The sequence below is a fragment of the Salmo trutta genome, chromosome 26 (genome assembly GCF_901001165.1).
Source record: "Salmo trutta chromosome 26, fSalTru1.1, whole genome shotgun sequence".
NCBI lineage: Eukaryota > Metazoa > Chordata > Actinopteri > Salmoniformes > Salmonidae > Salmo > Salmo trutta.
The window spans coordinates 9,280,597-9,305,715 of record NC_042982.1 but is presented as its reverse complement, the minus strand read 5'-3'; the positions used below and the strand labels follow the sequence as shown (position 1 = coordinate 9,305,715).

Genomic DNA, 25,119 nt, shown 5'->3' with positions numbered 1-25,119 from the left:
AACATTTTTGCTTTTCTTAATTAATACAAGATACTGTAACTACAATATTATGGAAGGCCAAGTATATCATGTAGGCTTGTAAAGTTGACCCAATGGCATTATTTTAATGGTGAGGAGGCAGTAATGCAGATCAGATTTTCTTGCCAGATTGAGGCTTTTTATTTGCAAGTGAAGATTTAGCCAGCGACTGTACAACATATACACAAATAATTAACTGGACGTTGCAACACAAGGAACATAAATTAAATCAAATTGAGCTCAAATGAAAAACCCGGGTTTCAATCATACCTGAAAACCCAGAAGCATCCCGACTTTACCCTTTCTCTCCCTCTAACAAGGAAATCACAGGGTTAAAATAACACTTCCCATAATGCATTTGAAAGATGAAAACAACCCAATTGACATCACAGTCAATTATCAATCACAAGGCATGAAATACCAAACAACATGTTCAGTTAATAAACGTGTATATATATTTTCCTAGCACACACTTCAATACAGGTGCTATTCCATGCTTTAGAGCATAAACACAATCTGGGATATGAACATGTAAGTCCCCCCGGGATAAGCTACTACTGCATTAACTGTACCATTAAGCATGCACCCATTTGCCCATCAATTCTCAGACCAGGAAATGAACAGAACCCTCTTCAATCAACGAGAAAAACCAAGGTAATCATTTACATTTCTTTAGATTAACCTTAACGTGTCATTTGTCAAACATGCTCACATTGTATTTATACTTTATGATCGAAAAATACATAAAGGGCACTATTTTGAAAACCTAAAGTAATGGTAAATCTTAGCGCTGGTGGCAGCATTATAGGTTTGGGGTGTGTCAGAAATATTTCGGACATTTTCACAACCAGAATTATGGGCGCATTAGCTGGCGGTGTCGCAAAAGGGTTGGGTTTTGATGAATGATAAAGTTCACAGTTTGTCGAAGCTTGGCCTCTCAATGGCTTATTAGAGCGTTGTCACCAACTCCAATTCGAATGTTAGTCCGTTATAGCCTAGTTCAATAGCCTGCCCAATATTTGCTAAATATTTTTAACATGTTTGCAGTCTACATTATTCTAATTGCATTGCTTTAATATGGAAATACATTGTAAAACATATTTGTGCGACTATAGTATGCATTGGTTGAAACTCAATGTTCAAATCTCCCAACCAACATGTGTATGCCAATATGACACCAATGTTGATGAAAATTTGCAAATCAACTTCATTGGAGGTACGCAACACTATCTCCACCTCTCGTCATGATCCGAGAACCACTATACCGGATTTTTGAAAGGGTCGTAAGCATTAGGATTGTCAGACAATGTTTTGCCCAAACCTAGCTCAAATTCTAGACATCGAATTAAAACGAGGCTACATAGTCCATAAGGTGACCATTAGACTTAGATCCATTTGGACTGAATACGTTTTAAGGTGCAACAGTTTTGATTCAATTCACAATTTACTGCTCTCACGTGCACATTTCTGCCCAATATAAACCAACGATGTGCTACCTTTTTGTAGCATTTCTGACAATGCTAACATCTTTTCAGCTGAATCTGAGTTCTAAAACCGGGTGCAACTCGTTTGCTACGCAACAGTAGCAGCTAGCTAGCATAAGGCTAACAGCTGTAGCTAGCTAACTAACGCCAGGTTGGATGAGAAGCAAAAGGAAGGTAGCTAGCAAGATAGGTATATTGTGCTATGAGAGGTTTTTCATATGGCTGAAGTCCAAATCAAATACAATTTTATTAGTCACATATTTTGCAGATGTTATTGCTGGTGTAGTAAAATGTGTAAACTGCTGACCTGGACAGTTGCGTGTAACCAGGGCACAAACAAATAAGCTACTGTGTCATATGCGTTGTAAGGGACAGACCAAGGCGCAGCGGGTATAGTGCTCATCTTCTTGCTTTATTTAGAGAGAACACTCAAACAAAATAAACAAACGACGAAACAGTTCCGTAAGGCGCACACAGGCTATACCGAAAACAACCACCCACAAACCCAAAGGAAAAAAGGGCTGCCTAAGTATGGCATCCAATCAGAGACAACGAAAGACACCTGCCTCTGATTGGAAACCATACTCGGCCACACATAGAAACTGAACATAGAAAATGAAAACTAGAACAAATCCCCTCTAAACAAACCAACCCCAAAACACACAAAAACAACACCCCCTGCCACGCCCTGACCATACTACAATGACAAATGACCCCTTTACTGGTCAGGACGTGACATACTGATTATCCTTAGATGCTATTATAGCCAGTTAGATACACTGAACTTGGGAAAACCGCCACGCTGCTAATTTATAATACATGTGCACACCAGAACAGACGTATGACTGTTAAAAGATCCAGAGCAAATTATATTCCTTACCTTATGCATTAATGTCAATGCAATTTTCTTTTTGTCATTATAATCCACATTTGCAAGTGTCAAGTTCATTTTCACTGTGTACCCGAAAACCTGAAGTCGCCATCCACAACTATAAAGTAGCACGGGTGTGGGTTGCACATGAAGCATCCAGGTAAAATAATAACATCATAATGATCATTGTTTGCTTGCGAGACCTGAGCGCAGTCAAAAAGAAAACGCCATGCTTGCTAACTTAGTTAGCTATGTGATAAAGTTAAATTGTTTTAGACTCTTTTGTTTTTAAACAAGCTAGAGAAATAAACATTCACTCGGTACTGAGTGAAAGAACAGAGACATTGCATTATTGTGAGACCACCTCCTCTAAGAGTATGAATTAGGCTGTTTGAGAAGGTTGGAATCCTAAGTAACCTGCCTACACATCATTGGTAGTACAATAGACCAACATACAGTGCCTTCAGAAAGTATTCACACACCTTTACTTTTTCCACATTTTGTTGAGTTACAGCCTGAATTTAAAGTGGATTAAATTGAGATTTTGTGTCACTGGCACTAGACACAATACCCCGTAATGTCAAAGTGGAATTATGTTTTTAGACACTTTTACACATTCATTAAAAATTAGAAGCTGAAATGTCTTGAGTCAATTAGTATTTAACCCCTAAATACGCCTAAATAAGTTCATGAGTAAAAATGTGCTTATCAAGTCACATAATAAGTTGCATGGACGATTGTGCAATAATAATGTTTAACATGATTTTTAAATGACTACCTCATCTCTTTACCCCACACATACTGTACAATTATCTGTATGGTCCCTCAGTCGAGCAATGCATTTCAAACTCAGATTCAACCACAAAGACCAGGGAGGTTTTCCAATGCCTTGCAAAGAAGATCACCTATTTGTAGATGAGTAAAAAGCAGGCACTGAATATTCCTTTGAGCATGGTGAAGTTATGAATTATTCTTTGAATGGTGTATCAATACACCCAGTCACTACAAAGATACAGGCTTCCTTCCTAACTCAGTTGCCGGAGAGGAAGGAAACTGCTCAGGGATTTCACCATGAGGCCAATGGGGACTTTAAAACAGTTTAACGGATGTGGTAGGAAAAAACTGAGGATAGAACAACAACATTGTAGTTACTCCACAATACTATCCCAAATAACAGAGTAAAAAGAAGGAAGCTTGTACAGAATACAAATATTCCAAACAGGCATTCAAGTAAAACTGCAAAAAATGTGGCAAAGAAATGTACTTTATGTACTGAATACAAACTGTTATGTTTTGGCATGGGTCCCCAGATCCTCAAAGTTCTACAGCTGCACCATCGAGAGCATCCTGACCGGTTGCATCACCGCCTGGTATGGCAACGGCTCGACATCTGACCGTAAGGCGCTACGGAGGGTAGCGTGTATGGCCCAGTACATCACTGTGACCAAGCTTCCTGACATCCAGGACCTACAGTATATACTAGGCAGTGTCAGAGGGAGGCCAAAAACATTGCCAAAGTCTCCAGTCACCCAAGTCATAGACTGTTCTCTCTGCTACCACACGGCAAGCGGTAAAGGAGCGCCAAGTCTAGGACCAAAAGGCTCCTTAACAGCTTCTACCCCCAAGCCATAAGACTGCTGAACAACAATTAATAAAATGGCCACCCGGGCTATTTACATTGACCCCCGCCTCCCCCCAATCGCTGTTCATTATCTATGCATAGTCACTTTACAAATTACCTCGACTAACCTGTACCGCCACACATTGACTCGGTACCGGTACCCCCTGTATATAGCCTCGTTATTGTTATGTAATTTTCTTGTGTTACTTTTTGATTAGATTAGATTTTTTTACTTTAGTTTATTTAGTAAATATTTTCTTAACTCTATTTCTTTAACTAGATGATTGGTTAAGGGCTTGTAAGTAAGCATTTCACGGTAAGGTTGTATTCGGCGCATGTGACAAATACAATTTCATTTGATTTATGTTTGTGGCAAATCCAACACAACACATCACTGAGTACCACTCTTCATATTTTCAAGCATGGTGGTGGCTGCATCATGTTATGGGTATGCTTGGGAGTGTTTTTAGGATAAAAAGAAAATTAATAGAGCTAAGCACAGGTAAAATCCTAGAGGAAAACCTGGTTCAGTCTGCTTTCCAACATATACTGGAAAACAAATTCATCTTTCAATAGGACAATGACTTCAAACACAAGGCCAAATGTGACCGACAGGCTGGATTCGGTCTTATGTAGCAAAAGTTGAAATTGTGTTTTTTACATTGGATGAAAGTAGAAACTCAGAGCGAGAAAATGGTATATAATACACTACAGTTGAGGAATAATGGGAAAGTAATTCTGCTTTGAAATTTGATAAACTTCTAACTTCACTTTTGAGAAAAGGGCCCTTGAATGTTTTGGTACCTACTGGAGAGCTATTCTTTGTCAACACCCATTCAGCATCGTTCACACTCTCTTAAGCTTTAGCTATGTACATAACAACCAAAGATTTCAAGACTAAAGGCTGGTTTATACTACGGGTGTGTTCATAAATTTAATCTGGAATGCCAGAGTGTGCTCTGGGCGTTCGTAAGCTCAGAGTGTTTTCAGATTGTCCATTCATAAATTCAGAGTTTCGCTCTCTGTGCGTTCAGGCGCACACTGACGCTCTGGCCGAGGAGTAGGGTTGATCCAAGTGTTCTGTCCTAACAACAGCAGTCAAGCATCCAAGCTAACTGACTAACGCTGGCTTAGAGAAGATAGCCAGAGCGAATTTACCAGCTACCTCCATCGACAGTTGACGCAGTGACATCATACAAATTCTATTGAAATAGTTACTTGCATAGTGGAATCTTTTGTTTAGACATGTAGCTAGCTAGCTAAACAATGAACCATAATCACAATTCATAATGTTACTACCTGAATCTGCAGGTAGCTAACCAACCAGGTTCAATGTTAGCTAGCTAACATTAGACTGTAACTAGCAATGCAAATGGCTCTGAGATATGAATAATATTACTAAACAGATCATACACATAACGTTAACTAGCTAGCTATCTAACAGTACACTTTAACTTGAAATGAAAATGACTTTCTGACAAAATTAGAAACATTTAATATCCGAAAATGTAACTAGCTAGACTATCTTACCTGTATACATGGATGTAATCCGGAGACAGGTGTTTTATAGAACAGCCTTCTGTGTGTTCTCTTTTCGACTTTGTCTGCATGTTTGCAATAAAACGCCATCATTTTCTCTATCTCCTTAGCTATCGTACTCTAATTCCACTGATTTTAAAATGTGGTCCTCTGGAAAGTGGAGAGCAACACTTATGCAATTCTACTAAGTGATCTCTTTTTAAAAAAGTTGCGTTATTAAGGATTCCCTACACATACTGACCAGCTCATGTTATATAGACAGAAACGTGCTACATGGCAGACCAATCCAAACTCATCTCTCGGGATGTCCTGCACACTCATTATCTCAGTCAATCATGGCTAGCGGGAAGGTTGCCCTCTTTTTCCGTGGCTAAACCAACTAGGCTCATCATTTTAACAATTTTATTCATATTTACAGATGGCATACAAGTTTGTTATTAAGGCACATTAAAGTTCACATGTTCCAGAAGGCATTTCTGTCCAAAAATGCATTTTGATTAAAAAAGGTTTACGTTCAAATGGCACTCCTGTGAAGTAGTGACACGCGACATATGCCTAGTTTCCTGAAACAAGTCACAAATATGCTCTGGAGTTGTTTACCAAGACGACATTGAATGCTCCTGAGTGGCCTAGTTACAGTTTTGACTTAAATTGGCATAGAAATCTATGGCAAGACTTGCCATCTAGAAATGATCAACAACCAACTTGACTGAGCTTGAAAAATTTAAAAAAGAATAATAATAATATTGAACAATCCAGGTGTGCAAAGATTTACCAAAAAAGACACATCTGTAATTGTTGCCAAAGGTGATTCTAATATGTTTTGACTCAGGGGTGTGAATACTAATGTAAATGAGATATTTCTCACATTTTTTTTAAACTCTTTTTCACTTTGTCATTATGGGCTATTGCATTTAGAGGGGTGAGAAAAAAACATATTTAATCCGTTTTGAATTCAGGCTGTAACACAACAAAATGTGGACTAGGTCAAGGGGTATGAATACTTTCTGAAAGCAATGTAACTACTGTTGTAGGTCAAAGTTGTGTGTTGGAAAACCTTGGTAGAGCAGTACACATTGTGAATTGAATTTATTTTTCGGCTTCAGACCAATGCCTACTTCTCACTGAAAATATTTTCTTTCTTTTTTTTTATAGGCTATAGCATTTGCACTGATATAGGGGCTAGGTCTACTGTAAATTGCAGTCTGGCCTGAAAAGATCGAATTCGAATAAAACGAAACAACAACTTTTTTAAAATAGGCTATCTGTAAATACAGTTTCTCCCTGTGGACGTGTAATACACTCAAGCCAACTTAGACTATGGAGGGTTTTACGCACATCCAAACTTTTCACAGGAGCTGGATAAAGATCCATTATAAAGAGAAAGGGGTTACGTCCACTCAACGTTATACTGCTCGCAAATGTCATGTTTTATGAACATCAGGAAACCATTTTACAGATCATATTTGCACTTCTCCAGAAATAGCAGACAAAATTGCATTCGAGCCGTGAACTTTCTCACCATTAACCCATGGACGATGATGATATCGTAAATCACATCTCTCGTTCCATGAGCACAAGGCAATGAATGCACAAAATTGCCAAAGAGTTATATACTGGCCTGGGCGACGCACAACAACAGGTTTGCGCTCTCAACCAATTGTTGGCGAGCGAACCAGAATCTCTAACTTGTTTCTTTACTTCTCCAGGTGATCACCCATCAAAAGGACATCACTATCCACACACAGAATATTCTATTAATAAATGTGCTTCCCATAAACCGTTTCATATACAATGTCTGGCTTCATTATAAGGCATGGCCTTAGATCAAGTGACGAAGGACATAGGACAATCTTCACAAGGCTTGATATTTCCTTCAAAACACTCATTGATATATGTTGACTCCTCTTGATGCCTGCTGGCACATATGGCCATGGTACCCCCAGCATAATCATGTGACTGTGTCTGGTCCTCCCAGGCAGATTTATGCCTCCAGGCCTTCACACATGGAGTAATATTGACACAATAGCGTCCATGGACACAACCAGCCAAACGCAATGGCCACACTTGATGTAATTATCATTCAATAACAGATGTTTGATATTGCATACATGATCACATGGTGATGATTCTGTTTTTCATTGCCATCTGTTATTTTTGTGGTCATTATGGTAATTCTAATTTTCCTGGTCCTTTTGGTTACTAATGAACTTGTTTTAAACATTGTACTGACAAAGTCTACGAGTTGGGTAGAATACCCTTGCTGCCCCACTCATCTGGTGATCTGAAAAGTAACATATGCATGCTGAGATATTTTGGCCCTGTTGAGAGTGTGTCCCTTCACAGTGCAGCTGGGGTGTGCTTCTCCAAATGAGGACATCCTTTGTGTGGGCAGATCATGAGAAGACAGAGATGGATCAGATGGAAGAGGTGCAGCCGTTAAGCACAGCAGAAAAGCAAATGTCCTCCCAACTGGAGTATACAATAGAGATATTGAGCCTTAAGCAGAAGCAGTACTGTGTTTCAGAGGAAGGAGACTGTTTTTAACTGATCACAAAGTGAATTAACTAACTAGCATTTCAATCCTTCCACATGAAATGCACACTTAACTCCAATGAGTGAATTACATTACAGGGGCTTGAAATGCAAACAGATTTTTGGGGAATGTGGCCCTATAGGCTCTTTATGGTGCCTTGGGGAAATGGTGAGTTCAGGCAGGCCAGCCTTGTTTCATGTCCTTGAGCGTAATATCTGTGAGCTTTGCTGTGCTGACTCACTCAGATCCAGCCTCTTTCCCCCACACACAACCCACCTCTGACAGAGAGTGAATTAAAATGGGGGGGAGGGATGTTAGATCATGGGTAAGTTAAATCTCCTCTCCGGTCGTCACTGGCTGATGTGTCTCCATGGAGGCGAATATTAAGTGAGATGATTGCGTAGTTTACAACCCCCGTTGCTCGGAACACTTGCATGCACTCAGCCGCACAGGAGAGAGAGACACAGAGAGAGAGAGAGAGAGAGAGAGAGAGAGAGAGCAAGTGTATGTCTGCCTCTGAGTCTGTGATGGTGTGTCACGGCAGGCAGCAACTCAGTGTGCTCTCCTCTCATTCGCTGCCTCAGTCTCTGGGGTTGCGCTTGTTATGCGATTAAGCTAGGCTTACTGGAAAGAATCGTGACTATGCAGAGAGCTTTTAATTCTGGATCTATTCTGAAAACACCTGAGTGTGTCATGAGTGAAATCAACAAGAAATTAGTCAAACCTGAAACCTCCAAACCGATGAAGACAGACAAAGGAGAGATCCATACCAGATGATTCAATCAGGAAGTGAAATGATGCTAAGAGAAGTGTGTTTTATCTGTGAGCTCAGACCTCTAAAGGTGAAGTGGTTTTCTGGGCTGCCAGGGCAAAGCAAGCCCTCCTAACCCAATTTGATGTGCACTGATAGGCCAGAGTCAGGAGCAGCTGGTCTGGAGCCCAGGCTGTAACCTCGTAAAGGTGTACCACTGAATCACAGCTCATGCTTACAAGCTAACAATGGAAGGCATTTTCTTTGTCATTTTACGTGGTTGCTTAGAACCCATTTTATTTACCTACCAGATTAAAGATCTAGAGAAACCATAGCCACCTCCGTCTCATTCAAATTTACATCAGCAGGTGTAACAAAGTGCTTAAATGTATGTTCCCATATGGTAAACTGCCAACGTGGTAGTCACAAATTGTTTCTGCCTATGATGGAACTATTTACAGAATGATTTCAATGGATAAAATCCTATATTTACGACAGTAGATTGTTTATGACACCAATGTTCCATAAGGGATATAAATATGACTTTATTTTCATGTTATTATAACTTCCACTCATCAATGTCTAATAACTCTAACCTCTTTCCCCCATCTCCTCATGCTCCCTCTCCATTACCCTAACCTTCAACCCCCATCCTACATTCCTACATCTCTCTCAACCTCTTCTTCCTATCCTCCACCTGCCCCCCCCCCCCCCCCCTCTCCATCCTCCAGGAGGGCCAGCAGTTGATCCAGGAGAAGCCCGAGCTGGGCCCGGTGGTGCGGAGTAAGCTGGGGGAGATCCGGGAATGTTGGCAGGACCTGGAGAGCACCACCCAGGCCAAGGCCCGCCAGCTGTTTGAAGCCAACCGGGCTGACCTGCTGGTGCAGAGCTACACCAGCCTGGACCATCGGCTGCACCAGCTGGAGGGACAACTGGGCTACGTGGACCAGGGTCAGGACCTGACTAGCGTCAACAAGCAGCTCAAGAAGCTCCAGGTCTCTTCCTCTTCATTACATGGTCCAACTACTGTTACAGTTTTTGGTTTTGGTGATCAGTTAGGAATAGTTGGGAATATTGTTGGGTATGGTGATGCTATTGTCATACATAATGAAAATGTAGGTTAAAGTTGTTGAATATCGCAGTGTATCTCTATATACAAAAACCTAGGGTTGTTCTGTGTGAATTACTAATCCTTTATCATCCATTTTCTCTGAATGCCGTGCTGCCATAGGCTTTTGTTTAACAAGAGCAATTGGCACTCAATGCATCACCAGTAAGCTTGGCCTGCACTCCAATGGGCTGTCATTGGAGAGTCAGACTATTCCACCCAAAGCATGGCTCTACAATACATACTGGGTTAAAGTAACTGTCCAGTGTTTCCAGATTTCTATGAAATATAACCTATAATTAATTACAATATGAGTTAAATAATTGCGTATGTTAAAAAAGCAGCGTTTCTGTGTTGAAATGGTGTGGGCGTACCCCAACAACCTGAATGGTGGAGGCGTATACCGGTTCCAAAAAATATGAACGCTAGTAACCACTGATTGGCCAGCTCATCCTCCTCAGGAAATAGCAAGCATTTTATAAAAGGTCTGTTTGAGATACAAGTTTGAGGTGGTTTTTTAAATGTATTTTGGGCACAAATACGAGTGTAGGATGAGTCAACAACATTATTTGGGTATGAGTCAACAGAATGTGAACTGTTTAAAAGTGAGATTTTCACTGGACAATTACTTTTAGACAAAATGTAGCCTGTGCTACATTTTAATAAACACTAATGTTGATGCTAGCCAACAACCTATACAGTAGGAGGAGGTTCATGCTTTTTACTGTCCAGGATGCTCTACCCCTGTTCTGTCAGTACTACTGGGTCCACCACACATCTTATCATTTCATCATGCGTCTCTCATTCTCCTCTCCAACAGCATGCTGCCTCTAAGGGCTGCTTACAGTTCCTTTTCAGCCTGCCATTGTGCTTTGTGTACAGTACGCTCCACCACCCAACCTCCATCCAGGGGTACAGTAACCTTTTCACTTCAGTTCATTTCTCTCATGGGTACTCTAATCTCCTTTCCTTTATTTTCCTTTAATTCTTTCCTCCCTTTCCTTTACTTTCCTTTCTTCCTTTCCTGTCTTTAACTACCTGTCCTTTCCTTTTTCTCTCTTAATTTCTTTCTTTATCCCTTTTGTACTCTAATTTTGATATTTTTTTCTTTCCTTCTGCTTCCTTCCAGCCACTACCACTCACTCATCCTGTCCTGCTGTTCACTCTGTGATCTACGGTGTGAGCAGAATCACTGTCTCATCCTGTCCCGCTGTTCACCCTGTGATCTATGGTGTGAGCAGAATCACTGTCTCATCCCGGAAACTCTAACATTTAGCTTCATATGGAAATGTATGAAAATCTCCACTCCACTGTGTGTGTCTGTGTGTCTGTGTGAGACTAAGAAATGGTCCTGTCTATTAATTCAAGGACCATTTCTGTCAAAGTTAGAAATAATGTTCAATTTCCGTGTTTTATTTTATTTGTGATTCAATGCATATGCGTTGGGGTAACATTTGTGTATAAGCCAATAGAAAGGGTGCTTATTCTCGTGCTAGTCTCTGATATGTGTCTCTGAGAACGTCAGGGGATTCATTTAACCAGATAGAGGGTACTGAGGCAGCCATCCCGAAGGCTCTTTTCCTCCCAATTCCTAAGAATTCCCAAAGTCAAATCATCATGTGAATTCGTAAGGGATTGATCGGCCTCATTCTGCCTCCTACTCTAATTCACTTTACCATGGCACTCATGCAACAACTCTTTGCATCTGGCCCACTTTTCGAAGTAGTTCGCCTCAGTGACACTACTCCACCTCCCTGGTGATCTCAACCTGATGTTTGTGTCCCAAAATGAGTGTCACTGCCTTAGTGAGAATCACCACCCCCCTCAGAATTACCTGAAAGCTATATGGCCACTCTGGAGGAGTAATTGCCTTGTAGTCAATTGCAGTAGATTTAACTACTATCATCCAAACACTTCTCATGAATTGTTATGACAGACTGACCAGTAGAGCAACTGATCATGTACACGTAGGAAAGCCATCAGTGGCTGACTCCTGAGTTGGATGTTGTCAGGATATTTTGGTGAGAGGGGATTGATACAGGAACCAATGTATCCTCTCCATACTCACCAGGCCTCTCGCTGTCCCATGGACTTCCTCCCTCTCTTTAGTTCCTAACCTATCCTTTCTCCCTCCTTCCTTCACTCGCCCCTCCTCAAACGCTTCAATTCCATCCCTCTTGGCTTCCATTCCACCTCTTCTCTCACTCCCTCTCACATCCCCCGCTCCCGTCTCTCCAGACGATGGAGTGTCAGATGGAGGAGTGGTATGCGGAGGTGGGGGAGCTGCAGGTGGCGGCGGCGTCCATCCCCCAGCAGGGCCAGGTCATGGACACGGTTGGCGAGCGCCAGGCCGCCGTGGAGACGCGCATCGTCCGCCTCATCGAGCCGCTCAAGGAGCGCCGGCGCATCCTTCTGGCCTCCAAGGAGGTTCACCAAGTGGGCCGGGACCTGGAGGACGAGATAGTGAGTGGCAATCCTGATCCATCTCCGATTATACCCACACACACCACGCACACTTACAGACACTTAGAGACACCCGCACACCTCCCTCAGTCTACTCAGACCACTTCACGCATACATTTGCTTCTGAAAGTGTGACTTACAAGTGTCATCGACAAGGGTTAAAGTGTTGCTTAAGTCGGCGACTAACCCCCTTTTTTTGTTTGTTAAAGATGCTATCTTGAAGAAAGATGTATGTAACTCTAAACTGATGCAATGCCATGCTGGTGATAACCCTAGAACAGTTACCAGAGTTTGCAGGTGCTTCTTTGCTAGTTTAACTTGTGATGTGTTTGCAGCTGTGGGTGCAGGAGCGGCTGCCTTCCGCCACGTCTCAGGAGCACGGCTCCAGCCTACAGGCTGTGCAGCAGCTCATGAAGAAGAACCAGGTGTGTGGCAGCTAGCTGAGGCTAACCACATCTTTACAGTACATGTCTATCTATCTATCTGGACATCGTCTTTCTGTTCCCCCCCCTCCCAGACTCTGCAGAGGGAGCTACAGGGCCATCGGGCGAGGGTGGAGGACGTCCTGGAACGAGCTAATGTCATCGCCTCCATCCGCAGCCCCGAGGCTGACTGTGTGCGGGCGGGCCTGGAGCAGCTCAGCGGGCTGTGGGGTCTGCTGTGGGCCGAGACGGAGAGAAGACAGCTGGTGCTGGATGCCATGTACCAGGCCCAGCAGTACTACTTTGACACGGCCGAGGTGGAGGCCTGGCTCAGTGAACAGGAGCTGCACATGATGAACGAGGAAAAGGGCAAGGTAGGAGGCTAGGAGCCAATTACCAGGCGCTGATGTACTTAATCTGCCCAGTTACCTTTTTAGAGTAAGATGATTGGCTTTTTGGAAGAGGGAAAAGTTGTATCTGCATAGGTGTAATACAATGTCATTGTGTCCCTCCAGACATCAGCAACTGTACATGAATACCAGTGGAGGCTGCTGAGGGGAGGACGGCTCATAATAACGTCCGGAACGGAGCAAATGGAACGGCATCAAACACCTGGAAACCGTGTGTTTGATACCATTCCACCCATTCCGCTCCAGCCATTACCACGAGCCCGTCCTCCCCAATTAAGGTGCCACCAACCTCCTGTGATGAACACTGCACTTGAATTGTTAGCATTTCAAAGTTTGTGAGAATGGACTGTCAGTGTGTTGTGGCCTCCCCTTCAGGATGAGCCCAGCACCCTGCAGCTACTGAAGAAGCACCTGGTACTGGAGCAGACGATAGAGGACTACGCTGAGACGATAGGTCTTCTCTCCCAGCAGTGCAGACAGCTACTGGAGATGGGACATCCAGACAGGTCAGTGTTGGTGCCCCACAAACCTTTCACCACACTACACCACACCAGGACTTTCGTGGGATCGAAAGTTGGTTATAGTAGCTGTAAAGTGAGTGTGCCATGACATACACATTTAAAATACTGCCTTTAAAAGCTCAAAGGAAATCCCCTATACGAGAACTAAGAATCTCATTTTGTGACTTGATTGAAGAGGATCCAGAGCCTCTACACTCTGTCTACTGGGTGCTGAGGAGTAACCCGGTAGTAAATGGCAGACTGCTTGAATGACATAACCCCTGTAGAGAAGGTAATACAGTACAGTAAAGTAGGCCAGTCATGGACTACTGTTGCTCTGTTATGGCAGCAGAGTGAATCATGGTGACAGCAGGGTCAGCACTGGGTCCGTAATACTTCTCTGTCTCAGGTGTCGACGCTAATGGCGCTATCATCTTAGCTGTTAGTCGATGGGTTGTCCATGTCTGGGTTTTCTGGGTTGTCCATGTCGTTCTCATGTTGTTCAGTTTGCTTTGTAAGTCTTATCCTCCTCACATTTACTCCTTCTGGAAACTCAACACTGTAAAACCAGCTCATGGTTTTACATGTCCAAGTTAGTTTCACTTCAGGATCTCAGCTCCCACACATTCCCCCTCAATTTCACCGCGTGTTTACGATGCGTCTCAAACGATGTCTCTGGTGTGTGTGCGTGCGCACGTGTGTCTCAGTGAGCAGATCAGTAAGCGTCAGTGTCAGATGGACCGGCTGTACGTGTCTCTGAAGGACCTGGTGGAGGAGAGGAAGTCTCGTCTGGAGCAGCAGTACTGGCTCTACCAGCTCAACCGCGAGGTGGACGAGCTGGAGCAGTGGATCGCTGAGAGGGAGGTGGTGGCCAGCTCGCCAGAACTGGGACAGGACTTTGAACACGTCACGGTCAGTGGGACCTGAATGGACAAAACATTCAACAATATGATAATCCTGGTAGTCCTCTGTAGCTCATGTTGGTAGAGCATTGGTGCTTACAACGCCAGGATGGGTTTGATTCCTGGGACCACCCATACATAGAAAATGTATTCCTGCATGACTGTAAGTCGCTTTGGATAAAAGCCTCTGCTAAATGGCCTATTTTGTTATAGCATGTGTCTAAAAACGGTTGGCAACGGAGTTAATATGGCTCAAAGAATGGTACACTGTATTATTGCTTAGTAAGGAAGTAGCATGTATTTCAATGGAATTTGTTTTGCTAAGTAGCCCATTACCGTTTTAGCAACAGTGCTTAGCTTGGCCAAACAGACATTGATCATCCCTTCATTCCTCTCCTCCTCCTCCTCCCTTCAGATCCTGCAGGAGAAGTTCACAGAGTTTGCGACGGAGACGGGCAGTCTGGGTCAGGAGCGTGTGACGGCGGTTAACCAGATGGTGGATGAGCTGATCGACTACGGCCACGCGGACGCCGCCACCATCGCCGAGTGGAAGGACGGCGTGAACGAGGCCTGGGCTGACCTCCTGGAGCTCATGGAGACCCGGGCACAGATGCTGGCCGCCTCGCACCAGCTCCATAAGTTCTTCGCCGACTGCCGCGAGGTAGCGGTTCTACCATAAGAAATGCCAAGGGATACAGGTCTGTGTCGTGTTTTGATGTGTCTCTGATTGGCCATTATCGCATTGTGCTGCAGGTTTTGGCCCAAATCGATGATAAGCAGCGGAGGCTGCCCGAGGTGCGGGCGCGCCAGGGTGGCACTGCCAACACCAGCACCCTGCAGAGGCTCATGCAGAGCTTCGAGCACGACATCCAGCTGCTCGTCACTCAGGTGAGGACCCGCCCACTATCACTTTATTTTACGTGCTAAAAAAAGGAAGACTGAACAAAACAAGCAGTCAATGTGGTAACACTTCACGTTACATTTCTCTTCTCATTACTACAGTAACTTTAACAGTGTTTTTAGTTATTCCTATGTCATTTACCACCCGTCTCTGTCTGTCTGTGTCCAGGTGAGGCAGCTCCAGGAGAGTGCGGGTCAACTCCGGACTATCTACGCCGGGCAGAAGGCTGAGGCCATCGCCGGCCGGGAACAGGAAGTGATGCATTGCTGGAAGGAGCTCTTGACTTCCTGCGAGGAGTGCCGAGTGCAGATTACCACGGCAACAGACAAGCTGCGGTTCTTCGGGGTGGTGCGAGACCAGATCATGTGGATGGACAGCATCATCTCTCAGATCGGCACAGGGGACAATCCAAGGTATATCGGTGGACATGACCACAATTGTATATTTATGGTTTAGGCCATACACATTCTATTAAAGTGAGGTGAGCAAGAGAAAAAAAGAAAATACTATAGGCCTAGCAACCTTAGTTAAACACCTAGGAGAGGCTGAAAAACGCATAATGTACTTCAGCTAGAATCCAAAAGGAAGTTTGTATCTCTTTACTGGAGGATTGCATTTTTTTTATGTAAAGGGGGCATTTGTTAAACATTCAATTAAATATCTATATTTACAGTTTGTATGTATGGTGTATCTCATACTGCTCTGTGTCATCCCCCTGTCCATCTATCAGATGTGATTGAGCTGCAAGTTCAGGGGCCTGTTTTGATTTTAGGACATTATCATAATATAATTCAAAACAGAACTCGATTATGTTACGGAAATACCAAATATGGAGAGCTGCACTAAGAGATGCAGAGAGAGCACAGAAAACACAGAGAGGAAAAAATGTCAAGCAATGCACTGTAAGCAAGTTTTAGTATAGTGTTATTTTCAAAATGGCTGCCTGGTGGTGTATATGGGGCTGACCTGGCCCTTGTCTTCCATGGTGTGTAACCCTGTGCTCTTCTCCTTCACTGTCAGCATTCCCTCCAGCGATATAACGGGCTCTGGACTCTCTGGTCCTTTCAGGGATGTGTCCTCAGTGGAGGTACTGATGAACTACCACCAGAGCTTGAAGAGCGAGGTGGAGGCGCGCAGTAAGAGTGTGCTGCAGTGCATCGAGATGGGCAAGACGCTGCTGGCCGCGCGCAACCCTGCTGCTGAGGAGGTAACAGCACTGTTGCCAGGGTTCTGCCAGAGAACATAGAGGATGGTACTGTAGTTCTAGTTTAGATTAAATTCAATGGAAATGCTATGTATTTTTAGATCAAGGAGAAGCTGGATACGGTGGTGGCCAAGCAGTACGAGCTGTCTGAGAAATGGGACAAACACTGGGAGGTCCTGCAGCACAGTGAGTCCCTCTGATTTTACATGAATGTAACTATTCTAGTACCTGGCACCTCGAGTCTCTGATTGATATTATCCCAAGGCATTCCATAATACAGTTTGAACCACAGTAAGCTACAACTGAGCAACACTGTGTGTGAGATTTGATTCCCATTGTTCTCAGACACTGAGTTCCTCTTTCTCCTCTGCCTCAGTGCTGGAGGTGCACCAGTTTGCCCAGGAAGCGGTGGTGGCTGAGGCCTGGCTCACAGCCCAGGAGCCCTTCATCAACAGCAAGGAGTTGGGCGCTAGCGTGGACGAGGTGGAGCAGCTCATCCGCCGCCACGAGGCCTTCCGCAAGGCCGCCGCCACCTGGGAGGAGCGCTTCAGCTCGCTACGACGCCTCACCACGGTCCGTTACTGTCCCTAGCTAACTAACACTACCCTTAGCTGATGCCGTCTTTCTTCTGGTTGCTTACAAGAGGTTGTAGAGCACAGGTTGTTTGACGTGACATGTCAAATGGCTTCATGTTTACGTTATGCTTAATTTTGTTGTAGAGGAGATTCTACAATGAAGTGCTGATGTTTAGTTAACCTCGATTTGGTTCCAGGTGGAGAAGATGAAAGCGGAGCAGAGTAAGCTCCCTCCCACCCCCCTGCTGGGTCGTAAGGTGTTCCTGGACCCCCAGGAGACGTCCCCTGCCCGGAGCCAGGGCTCCCCCCTGATGAGACGGATCCTTTACGAGCAGGCCGAGCCCAGAGCCGAGAGGCCCCCCCAGGAACCCTCGCCCTCTTCCGTGGCCCGCCGCCTGGGCTCCACCGTGGCCAACTACACCCCCATCCTGAACGGCTCCAGTGGCTACCGCAGCAGTCTGGAGGCCCGGGCCATCCCAATGATGGGGGGAGTGGCTGGGGGTGTAGTTGGGGTGGCAGCCAGCCTGGGAACAGCTGCTGTGGAGGCGACATATTTAGGGACCACCGCCGCCATGGAGGTCCGAGGGGTGGCAGCAGGATTTGGGACTGCCGCCTCTGAAGCCAGAGGGTTGGCAGCAGGATTGATCACCCCCGCGGTCGAGACCAAAGGGATAGCTGCAAGCTTGGTGACTGGGGCAGCCACCGCAGTGGAGGTGAAAGCCTCGCAGTACCTCCGGCAGCCTAAGATCAAACACATGGACGACATGGTGACGCCCATGCTGGTGGCCTGTAGGCTGGAGAAGGCGAGAGAGAAGGAGGTGCGAGGGAGGGAGCAGAGAGAGAGGGAGAGAGATATTGTGTTAATGGAGCCAGCGCCGGTGATGCCGGTGATGGCCGAGGTGGTGCTCCAGGAGATGGGGAGGGAGGGGATGGGCAGGGAGAGGCTGAACAGCGAGCCCAGCAGCAGAGATCACCGGGCGGGGAGCAGCCGGTCGGAGCCCCAGCAGAGAGACAGGGACAGAGACAGTAGGGACAGTAGGGACAGTCACAGGGAAGCCAGGCTGGAGCGCCAGCACTCTAGTGAGGCGCTGATGATCCAGGCACGGCGGGATGAGCTGCCCCAGGAGGTGTGGCGGGAACGGGCCGAACGCAAAGAGAGAAAGCTGGAAAGGCAGACGTCCAGCGAGCAGGAGGGCCACGGACACGAGGGCCGGAGGAAAGACCGCCACCGGACGGAGAGACAGGAGTCCAGTGAACACGACACAGCCAAGGAGCAATCAGACAGACGTTCTACGTGAGTACTACATTGCGCCTTGGCGTCATTAAGTGCTGTTTGCAGAAAGGTGTATCACTTTTTGTCTTGGCTGATTACAGGGAGAAAAAGTCAGGCGGCCAGACCTTGTTTGATATAGTGGAGCAGCTAAAAGAGAGAGAGGCAGCAACGGTGAGTCTTCTGTTCACAAGCTATGCCGCCTTTATTACACAGATAGAGTTATCTATACATACATACTCTTAATGAGAGTGTTTAACGGCTATATGTTGTATTTATAGTCTGAGCTCTGCCTTCTCTCTTCTCTCCTCAGGCACGAGGGGAGGTCCCTAAAGTGCCGAACGGCGTGCCAGAGAAGTCTTCCGGACGTCCAGACCGGCCGCGAGCAAGGGATCGCCCCAAGCCCCGCCGGAGACCCCGACCCAAGGACCCATCTGCAGGAGAGGCCACCACCCGGCGGTCGCGCTCGGCGCCAGAGCCAGGGGTGGCTCAGGGCGTGAGCCCCTCGGTCCCCCAGCCGCCCAGCCACACAGCCCACCACGAGGGCTTCCTCTTCCGCAAGCTGGACATCGAGACCATGAGGAAGAGCTCTAACAGGTGGGCATCGGGGGAGTCCGACAAAACAACCAGGCATGATCCTATGAGCATGCTAAGCTAACAAAACAACTGACTTTACCTACGAAATGTTCAATTGGTGCATGTCACTGGCATTAACATATGTTCCAGCATCTGATTGGTGCCATAGGTATCGGTCGACATATATTCCAGCATCCTATTGTTGCTTTAAGCACTGGTCTGACATACTGTATGTTCAGACATTCCTATTGGAGCTTACGACCCGAGTTGACATATGTTCTTGTAACCTATTGAAAATAGAATTCTGGGTTGACATATGTTCTAGCATCCTATTTGAAAATAGCTATTTGCTTTAACATATGCTCTTCTAGCATTTTATTGAAACTTCAGATCTCTGTTTAGCCTCTGATCAGAAGTGTATCAGAATGAGAGTTCAACCAAGAGATAGCCACCAGCCATTCCACTGCTTGCAACATGCATGGTGCCTAACCAACACGGTCCCTGACGGAGAGCGGTCTGGTTGATGGATGTTGTTGCTGGGCCTAAGGTCGAACCTGGTGCTGGTTCTGGCCCATAGCCGGTACGATATGCAGCCATAGCCATGCTACCCGCACAGGTCCCTGCAGAGACCCACACATCACTCCGCTTCCTCCCGAGAGACGTTTCGTTCAGTCGGCCATGCTTGGTGGCCTACCACGGGTCTCTGGCCCCCGGAGACTGAACCGTCCGCCTCTCACTGCTGCACTGCCCCCTGGAGGCCATGGCTGACACGCAACGCAACAGACTCATCCCACAAATGAGACCCACTGCTCACTCACCAATTGGATGAATGTTTCTGATGTACATGTAATGCTATGTACATGCCAAGGTAAAGCCTAGCTTTTTGTTTGTTACACTCAATCATCTTAAGAGGTGAGATGAATGTTCACTAATACCAATACTGTCATTTAACCAAATTCTCTGTTTTTTTCTCTCTCCTGTTGCTCCTTGCTGCTGGCTGTTCTTCCTACCTCTCCACAAAGGTAAGCCACGTGTATGCACCTATGCACGCTACGGTCGGCGGTTCATTGTTTGTTCGGCAGTGTGTTCCCCCTCGGACCACTCCGGCCAGTCATCTTGAACGCCCCCAGGTGAGTGAGGTTAGGTGGCATTAAGCCTGTGGTTGGTTTTTGCTGAACGCGCCCCGTTTCCCCCCCCTACAGCAGATCCTGGGTCAACCTGTACTGTGTGCTGAACAAAGGAGAGATAGGCTTCTATAAAGACGCTAAGAACACCACCACACCTTACAACAACGAGCCCATGCTCAACCTCGGCCACTGCCACTGCGACGTCACCCTTGGATACAAGAAGAAGAAAAACGTCTTTACACTTAAGTTAGTACTCTGCCTTTTAGGCATACTGTCAATCAGGGTCATGTTGTTTGTCTTGTCTACCGTATAGATAGACATTTTGTGTGTTACCCTCAACTTCTCTGCCCTTCTGTTTCAGAACGAAAGACGGAAGTGAATTTCTGTTCCATGCAAAGGATGAGGTAAAAGGCATTCAAAAGTTGACTGCTCTTTCATGGAAATACAGTCATATAATAACAATGTGATTCTGCAATGTTTGTCCGTGTGCCAAATAACTTTCTTTCTGTTTCTCACCCTCTCTCTTTCCCTTTCTTGTTCTTTATCATTCGTCCTGTCCCATGCTCTCTCTCATCTCCCTTTCTCTCTCCGAGTCACAGGATGATCTAAAGGCCTGGACCACCAACATCAACAAGAGCATCGCAGAGCATGAGGAGATTGCCAAATGGGGTCAACCCCAGCCTACTACCTCATCTACGGACGAGGGCACGCGTCGCGACGGCAGCAAGGCCGATAACAAGTCAGAACGGGGAGAAAAGTCTGACCGGGGGGAAAGGCCGCAGAGAGCCGAGCGCTCTGAGAGGTCGGATAAGGGTGAGACCAAATCGGACACCAAGCGTTCAGAAAAGTCCAGCAAGAAGAAATGAGTTTGATGTTGTGCGGTGGGTGGGGAAAAGGGAGACGGGTATAAAAGACTCCCAATCAAGACCCATCCCTTTCCTCTCATCCATCTGCTTCAGTTCTGTTTAGTGTCGAAAAAGAAAATCACCCTGGTGAACTGACATGAGGGATTTGAAGCACGAATATCAGTGTGCCCCTCCTCGTTGCCCTCTCTCTTTATCTCTGTTGCTCTGAGGGTGTCAGACCTGGTCACTAACACTTATTGCCCGGCTCGTTCCACCTCTGCCCTCTGGTGGTGACATTGGTGCACTGCAGAAAGCAGATGATCCTCCTAGTCAGGGCAGCAGTGTGAGAGAGATGGACACTCATGTAACAAGAGGGTTGTCACTGGTAGTATGAAAAAGTAGCTCATAACGATTTACGTTTATTTTTTGTAAGAGACGAGCTGTATCTGTATGTAACTCTTGTCTGTCTATTTATGTATTGTATGTCTAGAACATCCAATTGTATACTCCCAAACAAAAGAGAATGAAATATGCCTAAATGTTTTTCACAACTGGCCTCTTTTTGGAGAGAAATTATTTTCTGTTTCCTTTTTTGTATTTCTGCTCGTTCACTCTGCCATCATTATTTTCTGGACTCTCTTTTCTCACTTTGACTTTCTTCAGTACAAAACTGTAATATCATCAAACTCATCCAAATTGAATTTGTACAATTCAACATTGAGCCAGAGGAGAAAGAGAAGAGGCAGGTAACATCAGCCTTCACAAAGGTTGTTCTGGCTTTTTAATGGATGACCTGGAACCTTTACCCGGAGGCTAGGCTGGCCCCCACGGCCATACTCAGCTATGCCTTCATCTGGGGCCCCCGAGAGGCCCCCAGGGACCCAGCAGCCATAGACACCCAGCACCAGAGGGATAGGACTGGAAGCCATCTTGCAAGACCAAACCTTCCCCTTTCTTCTCAAAGACCATCAGATGGTGGTAATCGCACTCCGCATACCCAGTCAACATTATTTTTGTCCATTCAGAAAATATCACAATGCTTTTTATAGACAGTCAAAGAGAAATTAAGTTGTGTGTGTCTGAGCATGTGTGTGCGGATGTGTGTGTGTGTGTCTGTTCAGCTGCTCACCACTCCCAGGGTTTTCATAGCTCAGGTTTTTTTGTTCACATCTGCGTCCTCAGTTCTCCCTCAGTCTTCCAGGCACTGCCGTTCCACAGGCCAGGCTTCTAACAACCCCAATAACCACAGGAGTTGATGCGAACACAGCGACGATCTAAGTTCAGGGGCCACACAGAAGTGATACGGTGCCGATTGGTCACTCCAAGGCCTCAGGAGTGCAAGTCGATGTCAGATGGATGTAAACAAAAGCTTCTGGATGAATGAATCACATGCATGTCTTGCTTGGGATAAATCTCTTGTTGAGAGGCTTTGCATAGCAGTCCGATCCTATGTTCCTCTCACAGTATGTAGCTATCAGCAACGATGTTCACTTTGTTCCCCTCCATGCATCATACAACAAAATGATCTGTTTGTCTTAGCACTGCAAAGCCATATTTGGTAACGGGAAGTCTTACATTATGGAAGCTAGTGGACAAATCCTTTGCCTGTTCCTTACATCAGAGATTTGTACAGAAGTGAGGAGTGAAGGCGACGAGATAGTACAGTGCAAATATCATGAAATCTTTCCTGAGTAGCTTTTTCTACCTTGTTTTTTAAACACATTTTATGCATCTATATAGGCGTGAATGCCAAATCAATGCAATCCATAACCCGTGTTGGACACAACAAGGCAAGGATCAACAGAACTTATTTTTGAATGAACATAACTATCACATGGAATGTGAAATAGAGTACAATACATGACATAGGACACACTCAGATAGGGCACTGTGGACATCTATGAGATTCTGTGGTGAATTTTGAGACTCGTATGACACACTACTGAGTGGCATACAGTACAATTAGCATAGTGTAGTGGGAGGATACTAGCAATAAACTGCTAGTCTGCTGAATTCTTGCATTCAGGAGTTTCACTGTGCGGTATTCACTACTCTCTATTGTTTAGAGTAGACTTATCTTGCCTGGGCAGCTCATATGGAGGATGTCTCATTCCAAAAACAATATGCTCAATAAAAACGAGTTGGTTTCAAATCGATGTACGTAATTGTCTTAACACTAATTTGGATGTCTCTGAATGGTAACTTTGTTTGGAAATGTTGCTTACCATTGCAATCTCTGTGTACTTCTGTCACAGATATCCTATTTGTATGCCATAGTCTCACTCTAAACAGATGGTATGCAGTCAAAGTATTATGGTGGCTTAGGGAGGTTGCCAGGAACTTATTGTTGATGCGAAAAGAGAGAATTTATATGCAACGTTTCCTTTGCACTAAAACGCTCCCCCATTGCACAGTGCTATTGCTTGAGGAGCAGTGGTGCTTAAGGGTCCGAGAGGGAAATGTGTTTATTTGATTACAGGAGAATGAGGTTTGAATTATCTTCATGAATGAACATTAAGTACACTAGCCTGAAAAGAATGAGAGTATCATGTTCAACCATGATATGACATTTCACATTGCAGTTTTTCATGCTTGTCTTGCTTGTTACAGTTTACTAACAGCTGGAATTCCAGCTACAGTGCATGAAGTACGAGTTTCGAAAAGCTATCACATCCTAAAACCAAACATGCCTATACAATTCTTCATGCTATCTGGATAAATTACCAGTAGTCATTTTCCAAATGTGGGCCAGCACGCCTGTTGTCATGGCCAAGGGCCCGATCCACGTTATCCTGTACTTTTCTGTTGCACAGAGGGCAATTTGAGCTTATAGACTTTCAAATGACAAACCAGCTGGATGTTGTTAATGACTAGAAAGCACAATTTTATAACCTACAGTTGATACACACAAGCATTTACATGTCATAGGGAGACTTGTGAGAGGAATCCCATTATTGATACAATGCTTCTGTATTAGCTGTGCAGTCATGTTTCAGTTATGTCAGAACATTGCGTAACTGGGCATCTGTAATGTGTGATGTGCGTTAAGTCCCGGAGTGCTTCCTTCATGAAAGCATTCACACCGCAACCGTTACAAATCAATCGTCTAACACCATTACAAACTCAAATCCGTATTTTCTAGAATACGGTTTTTTTTCATTTAAGGGAATAATTATTACGTTGCTCTTTTTATCCAGGATGTTCCATTGTTATTTGTTGACAAAGTCAATGCTCAACACCTACTGTTCATTTCCTGACCTTTGACCCTAGAGCACCACTGTTTTTAGGGAACTACTGAATGGATGTTTTGCAAAGTTCAACAGCTTGATGACCTGTACAATATGTAATTGCTTAAAGTATTTTCTGTAAAGAAAGAATTACATGTTTAGTTTTTTGCTGTGAAAGGGAGAAAATGTTTTTTTGGGGGGGGTTTCAACAAATTGAAATATCCATGGGGCAAATGGTTCATTTGTACAACATCAATGGAAAACATCACAATATCAGGACACAGAAGTTGCATGAATTACATAGTCGCTATTATGATACTGCTCTGCATGTTTTGAAGTCTCATCCCGTCGCTATACAATCACTGTACAATAATGGGGTGACACACTTACGTACATGGAAAAGGTGAATGAATGAATAATAATGTATAAAACAGATCCAACTTAAAACCATTGACTGTGTACAGTTGTTTCTTTGAATTGATAAATACAAATTGTGATATTGAAAAAAACAGTGTGTTGTTAATTTTGTTTGCATGTGCAGTTCAATGCCAACGTCTTGTTAATTGGTTCTACAAATATATGCAGGCCAAAGGGCCATGTTGAACCAATACTAATTCTAGTTACGTTCACTCTTCTTTGCATAATTAGAATAAGGTGTAAAGTATTTACTGTATTTGATAATTGTTTTAGTATTAACACTGCTCATGCATAAAAACATACATTTATGTATCACTGCTACTACAGCTAGGGACAAAATAGCAGCAAGTCC

At 44.8% G+C, this 25,119-nt stretch overlaps 1 protein-coding gene across 6 annotated transcripts in view; it reads left to right on the top strand.

Annotated features, from left to right (window-relative positions):
- The window catches only part of LOC115163032 (spectrin beta chain, non-erythrocytic 4), a 63,905-nt gene extending 39,046 nt beyond the window's left edge, over positions 1-24,859 (top strand). For 2 of the 6 annotated variants that reach the window (XM_029714608.1, XM_029714612.1), the window contains 18 exons: positions 9,552-9,815; positions 12,167-12,391; positions 12,727-12,816; positions 12,909-13,187; positions 13,599-13,729; positions 14,431-14,635; positions 15,041-15,286; positions 15,379-15,513; positions 15,695-15,939; positions 16,547-16,733; positions 16,832-16,916; positions 17,107-17,303; positions 17,503-18,599; positions 18,680-18,749; positions 18,889-19,172; positions 20,354-20,524; positions 20,640-20,682; positions 20,872-24,859. In XM_029714608.1, coding sequence (XP_029570468.1) covers positions 9,552-9,815; positions 12,167-12,391; positions 12,727-12,816; positions 12,909-13,187; positions 13,599-13,729; positions 14,431-14,635; positions 15,041-15,286; positions 15,379-15,513; positions 15,695-15,939; positions 16,547-16,733; positions 16,832-16,916; positions 17,107-17,303; positions 17,503-18,599; positions 18,680-18,749; positions 18,889-19,172; positions 20,354-20,524; positions 20,640-20,682; positions 20,872-21,144 — 4,227 coding nt within the window. In that variant the 3' untranslated portion in view covers positions 21,145-24,859. The remainder of the gene's footprint in view (positions 1-9,551; positions 9,816-12,166; positions 12,392-12,726; positions 12,817-12,908; positions 13,188-13,598; positions 13,730-14,430; positions 14,636-15,040; positions 15,287-15,378; positions 15,514-15,694; positions 15,940-16,546; positions 16,734-16,831; positions 16,917-17,106; positions 17,304-17,502; positions 18,600-18,679; positions 18,750-18,888; positions 19,173-20,353; positions 20,525-20,639; positions 20,683-20,871) is intronic. The other 4 variants (XM_029714611.1, XM_029714613.1, XM_029714609.1 and 1 more) reach the window with 4 other exon arrangements.
- Positions 24,860-25,119: the final 260 nt, after the last annotated feature.